The sequence below is a fragment of the Cyclopterus lumpus genome, chromosome 17 (genome assembly GCF_009769545.1).
Source record: "Cyclopterus lumpus isolate fCycLum1 chromosome 17, fCycLum1.pri, whole genome shotgun sequence".
Classification (NCBI taxonomy): domain Eukaryota; kingdom Metazoa; phylum Chordata; class Actinopteri; order Perciformes; family Cyclopteridae; genus Cyclopterus; species Cyclopterus lumpus.
The window spans coordinates 22,888,572-22,895,769 of NC_046982.1; the positions used below are offsets into that span (position 1 = coordinate 22,888,572).

Sequence of the window (7,198 nt, forward strand, 5' to 3'; positions counted from 1 at the left end):
ATATGAAACAATGAAACGATGTTTCTTGATATGAAACAATGAAACGATGTTTCTTGATATGAAACAATGAAACGGTGTTTCTTGATATGAAACAATGAAACAATGTTTCTTGATATGAAACGATGTTTCTTGATATGAAACGATGTTTCTTAATATGAAACAATGTTTCTTGATATGAAACAATGAAACGATGTTTCTTGATATGAAACAATGTTTCTTGATATGAAACAATGAAACAATGTTTCTTGATATGAAACAATGAAACGATGTTTCTTGATATGAAACAATGTTTCTTGATATGAAACAATGAAACGGTGTTTCTTGATATGAAACAATGAAACGATGTTTCTTGATATGAAACAATGAAACAATGTTTCTTGATATGAAACAATGAAACAATGTTTCTTGATATGAAACAATGAAACAATGTTTCTTGATATGAAACAATGAAACGATGTTTCTTGATATGAAACAATGAAACAATGTTTCTTGATATGAAACAATGAAACGATGTTTCTTGATATGAAACAATGTTTCTTGATATGAAACAATGAAACGGTGTTTCTTGATATGAAACAATGAAACGATGTTTCTTGATATGAAACAATGAAACGGTGTTTCTTGATATGAAACAATGAAACGGTGTTTCTTGATATGAAACAATGAAACGATGTTTCTTGATATGAAACAATGAAACGATGTTTCTTGATATGAAACAATGAAACGGTGTTTCTTGATATGAAACAATGAAACGATGTTTCTTGATATGAAACAATGTTTCTTGATATGAAACGATGTTTCTTGATATGAAACGATGTTTCTTGATATGAAACAATGAAACGATGTTTCTTGATATGAAACAATGAAACGATGTTTCTTGATATGAAACAATGATTCTTGATATGAAACAATGAAACAATGTTTCTTGATATGAAACAATGAAACGATGTTTCTTGATATGAAACAATGAAACGATGTTTCTTGATATGAAACAATGAAAGAATGTTTCTTGATATGAAACAATGAAACAATGTTTCTTGATATGAAACAATGTTTTTTGATATGAAACAATGTTTCTTGATATGAAACAATGAAACAATGTTTCTTGATATGAAACAATGAAACGGTGTTTCTTGATATGAAACAATGAAACAATGTTTCTTGATATGAAACAATGAAACGTTGTTTCTTGATATGAAACAATGAAACGATGTTTCTTGATATGAAACAATGAAACATGTTTCTTGATATGAAACAATGAAACGATGTTTCTTGATATGAAACAATGAAACGGTGTTTCTTGATATGAAACAATGAAAGAATAGAGCTGAAACAATAAACAGAATAGAGCTGAAACAATAAACACAATAGAGCTGAAACAATAAACAGACAGAATAGAGCTGAAACAATAACAATAAACACAATAGAGCTGAAACAATAAACAGAATAGAGCTGAAACAATAAACAGACAGAATAGAGCTGAAACAATAACAATAAACACAATAGAGCTAAAACAATAAACAGATTAGAGCTGAAACAATAAACAGACAGAATAGAGCTGAAACAATAACAATAAACACAATAGAGCTAAAACAATAAACAGACAGAATAGAGCTGAAACAATAAACACAATAGAGCTAAAACAATAAACAGAATAGAGCTGAAACAATAAACAGACAGAATAGAGCTGAAACAATAACAATAAACACAATAGAGCTAAAACAATAAACAGAATAGAGCTGAAACAATAAACAGAATAGAACAATAACAATAAACAGAATAGAGCTGAAACAATAACAATAAACAGAATAGAGTTGTTTATGGAACTAGAGGTTCCATAACAATAGATAACGTTCCTAAACATCACTTCATCCTGAAGGAACTGAATCTAAAGCTGCCGGTCAATTCAGCTAATCTTTCTAAAGTGTAGTACTTTATATTAAGAAGCACATTTTTTAAAAACACTTTCTAAAGTGTATTTGATTTTTATTTTTATTTTACGTGAAAGGAGAGAAGAACATTTCTTTATTATTCATAATTCATCCAGACACTCAACATTTTTCTGACGTTACTTCACTTGTGTGCATGAGAGGCTGAATGATGCTGTGAAGCAGACCTTCTTTTACAGCTCCGTCTTACCGGCTTGCCTTCTTTCTTTCTCTTCTTTTATTTACCCCCTCTCTTCCTCCTCCTCCTCTTCTTCCTCCTCCTCTTCTTCCTCTCTCAGCAGGACAACAAGCCTCTTCTACCTCCCGACCTGTTAAAAACTTTAGCAGATTTTGTGGAGGAGGAGGAGCTGGTCTTTTCTAAGCCTCCTGATTTCTTCCAGGCCTTGGGTGGTCCTCTTAGCTCTGCTCCTGGACCCAATATATTTGTATGTAGCCCTGCCTCCGACACCCCCCAAACCTACAGCCATGCTCTGTGGCTCGGTTTATTGTTGTTTCTCAGGTCATTTCACATAATTTAATTGACCAAACAAGACTCTCAAACTTGGTTTCACGCCTAGAGAAGTAATGGGTCGTGATTGATCCTGATCAGTTTTGCCCCCCTCACAGTCTGACATTCACCATCACAGATGAAATTAAGTTTTATCCTCCAGTATACAGTAGATCATGTGATAGAACCTATAACATACATACGACATACATGTGAACATATAACTTACATGTGAACGTATAACGTACATGTTAATGTATAACATACATGAGAACATATAACATACATGTGAACATATAACATACATGTGAACGTATAACGTACATGTGAACATATAACATACATGTGAACGTATAACGTACATGTTAATGTATAACATACATGAGAACATATAACATACATGTGAACATATAACTTACATGTGAACGTATAACGTACATGTTAATGTATAACATACATGAGAACATGTAACTTACGTGTGAACGTGTAACGTACATATAACATACATGAGAACATATAACATACATGTGAACGTATAACGTACATGTTAATGTATAACATACATTAGAACATATAACATACATGAGAACGTATAACGTACATGTTAATGTATAACATACATTAGAACATATAACATACATGAGAACGTATAACATACATACAACATACATGTTAATCTATAACATACGTGAGAATATATAACATGCATGTTAATCTATAACATACGTGAGAATATATAACATACATGTTAATGTATAACATACATACGACATACATGTGAACGTATAACACACATGAGAATGTAGAAATACATAAGAACGTATAACACACATGAGAATGTATAACATACATGAGAATATATAACATACATGTTAATGTATAACATACATACAACATACATGTGAACGTATAACACACATAAGAACCTATAACATACATGAGAACGTATAACACACATGAGAACGTATAACATACATGAGAACGTATAACATACATGAGAACGTATAACATACATGAGAATATATAACATACATACGACATACATGTGAACGTATAACACACATAAGAACCTATAACATACATGAGAACGTATAACACATGAGAACGTATAACATACATGAGAACGTATAACATACATGAGAATATATAACATACATGTTAATGTATAACATACATACGACATACATGTGAACGTATAACACACATAAGAACCTATAACATACATGAGAACGTATAACACACATGAGAACGTATAACATACATGAGAACGTATAACATACATGAGAATGTATAACATACAGGAGAACCTATAACATACATGAGAACGTATAACACACATGAGAACGTATAAATACATGTTAATGTATAACATACAGGAGAACGTATAACATACATGTGAATGTATAACATACATGTTAATGTATAACATACAGGAGAACGTATAAATACATGTTAATGTATAACATACAGGAGAACGTATAAAATACATGTGAACGTATAACATACATGAGAACGTATAACATACAGGGGAACGTATAAATACATGTTAATGTATAACATACAGGAGAACGTATAACATACAGGAGAACGTATAACATACAGGGGAACGTATAACATACATGTGAATGTATAACATACATGAGAACGTATAAATACATGTTAATGTATAACATACATGAGAACGTATAACATACATGAGAACGTATAAATACATGTTAATGTATAACATACAGGAGAACGTATAAATACATGTTAATGTATAACATACAGGAGAACGTATAACATACATGTGAACGTATAACATACATGAGAACGTATAACATACAGGGGAACGTATAAATACATGTTAATGTATAACATACAGGAGAACGTATAACATACAGGAGAACGTATAACATACAGGGGAACGTATAACATACATGTGAATGTATAACATACATGAGAACGTATAAATACATGTTAATGTATAACATACATGAGAACGTATAACATACATGAGAACGTATAAATACATGTTAATGTATAACATACAGGAGAACGTATAACATACATGAGAACGTATAACATACAGGAGAACGTATAACATACAGGGGAACGTATAACATACATGTGAACGTATAACATACATGTAAACGTATAACATACATGAGAACGTATAACATACAGGGGAACGTATAAATACATGTTAATGTATAACATACAGGAGAACGTATAACATACATGAGAACGTATAACATACATGAGAACGTATAAATACATGTTAATGTATAACATACAGGAGAACGTATAACATACATGAGAACGTATAACATACAAGAGAACGTATAACATACAGGGGAACGTATAACATACATGTGAACGTATAACATACATGTAAACGTATAACATACAGGAGAACCTATAAATACATGTTAATGTATAACATACAGGAGAACCTATAACATACAGGAGAACCTATAAATACATGTTAATGTATAACATATAGGAGAACCTATAACATACATGAGAACGTATAAATACATGTTAATGTATAACATACAGGAGAACGTATAACATACAGGAGAACGTATAAATACATGTTAATGTATAACATACAGGAGAACCTATACCATACATGAGAACGTATAAATACATGTTAATGTATAACACACATGAGAACGTATAAATACATGTTAATGTATAACACACATGAGAACGTATAAATACATGTTAATGTATAACACACATGAGAACGTATAACATACATGAGAATGTATAACATACAGGAGAACCTATAACATACATGAGAACGTATAACACACATGAGAACGTATAACATACATGTGAACGTATAACATACATGAGAACGTATAACATACATGAGAACGTATAAATACATAAGAACGTATAACACACATGAGAACGTATAAATACATGTTAATGTATAACATACATGTGAACGTATAACATACATGAGAACATATAACATACAGGAGAACGTATAACATACAGGGGAACGTATAACATACATGTGAACGTATAACATACATGTAAACGTATAACATACATGAGAACGTATAACATACAGGGGAACGTATAAATACATGTTAATGTATAACATACAGGAGAACGTATAACATACAGGAGAACATATAACATACAGGGGAACGTATAACATACATGAGAACGTATAACATACATGAGAACGTATAAATACATGTTAATGTATAACATACAGGAGAACGTATAACATACATGAGAACGTATAACATACAGGAGAACGTATAACATACAGGGGAACGTATAACATACATGTGAACGTATAACATACATGTAAACGTATAACATACAGGAGAACCTATAAATACATGTTAATGTATAACATACAGGAGAACCTATAACATACAGGAGAACCTATAAATACATGTTAATGTATAACATACAGGAGAACCTATAACATACATGAGAACGTATAAATACATGTTAATGTATAACATACAGGAGAACGTATAACATACAGGAGAACGTATAAATACATGTTAATGTATAACATACAGGAGAACCTATACCATACATGAGAACGTATAAATACATGTTAATGTATAACACACATGAGAACGTATAAATACATGTTAATGTATAACACACATGAGAACGTATAAATACATGTTAATGTATAACATACAGGAGAACCTATAAATACATGTTAATGTATAACATACAGGAGAACCTATAACATACAGGAGAACGTATAAATACATGTTAATGTATAACATACAGGAGAACGTATAACATACATGAGAACGTATAAATACATGTTAATGTATAACATACAGGAGAACGTATAACATACAGGAGAACGTATAACATACATGTAAACGTATAACATACATGTGAACGTATAACATACATGAGAACGTATAACATACATGAGAACGTATAACATACATGAGAACGTATAAATACATAAGAACGTATAACACACATGAGAACGTATAACATACATGAGAATGTATAACATACAGGAGAACCTATAACATACATGAGAACGTATAACACACATGAGAACGTATAACATACATGAGAACGTATAACATACATGAGAACGTATAAATACATAAGAACGTATAACACACATGAGAACGTATAAATACATGTTAATGTATAACATACATGTGAACGTATAAATACATAAGAATGTATAACATACAGGAGAACCTATAAATACATGTTAATGTATAACATACAGGAGAACCTATAAATACATGTTAATGTATAACATACAGGAGAACCTATAACATACATGTTAATGTATAACATACAGGAGAACCTATAAATACATGTTAATGTATAACATACAGGAGAACCTATAACATACAGGAGAACCTATAACATACAGGAGAACCTATACCATACATGTAACATTTGTCCCGTCCCTGCAGCTGCCCAACCAGATCCGGATGGAGAGCGGCCCCGAGGTCGGCCCCCCACCGTCCTCTCTACTGCCCATCTCTGGGTTCCCCATGCAGGTCAGACCCCTCATCAGCAGCTGTACTCCGTTCAACCACCGGGTGGCAGCGCAGAGCATTGTTCATGCATGTGCTGCCTGAACATCAGGATCATCTGCATATCTTATGAAAACTGAATGAAGAGATTCAGATATAGAAACATACGTTGTGTTTGTTGCATTAATATTCAGATTTGTTCTTAAGAAGTCAAAACAATTGAAGAGTCGAGGTGGGAGATCTTTTAAATAACTGAATCTGTTATTACACAATAACTG

The 7,198-nt window shown here is 31.7% G+C and overlaps 1 protein-coding gene across 2 annotated transcripts in view; it reads left to right on the forward strand.

Annotated features, from left to right (window-relative positions):
* The window catches only part of smg7 (SMG7 nonsense mediated mRNA decay factor), a 32,089-nt gene that overhangs the window by 17,145 nt on the left and 7,746 nt on the right, over window positions 1-7,198 (forward strand). The window contains exons 18-19 of one of the 2 annotated variants that reach the window (XM_034555537.1): window positions 2,231-2,374; window positions 6,858-6,944. In XM_034555537.1, the coding sequence (XP_034411428.1) occupies window positions 2,231-2,374; window positions 6,858-6,944 (231 nt within the window). The remainder of the gene's footprint in view (window positions 1-2,230; window positions 2,375-6,857; window positions 6,945-7,198) is intronic. The other variant, XM_034555536.1, reaches the window with a different exon arrangement.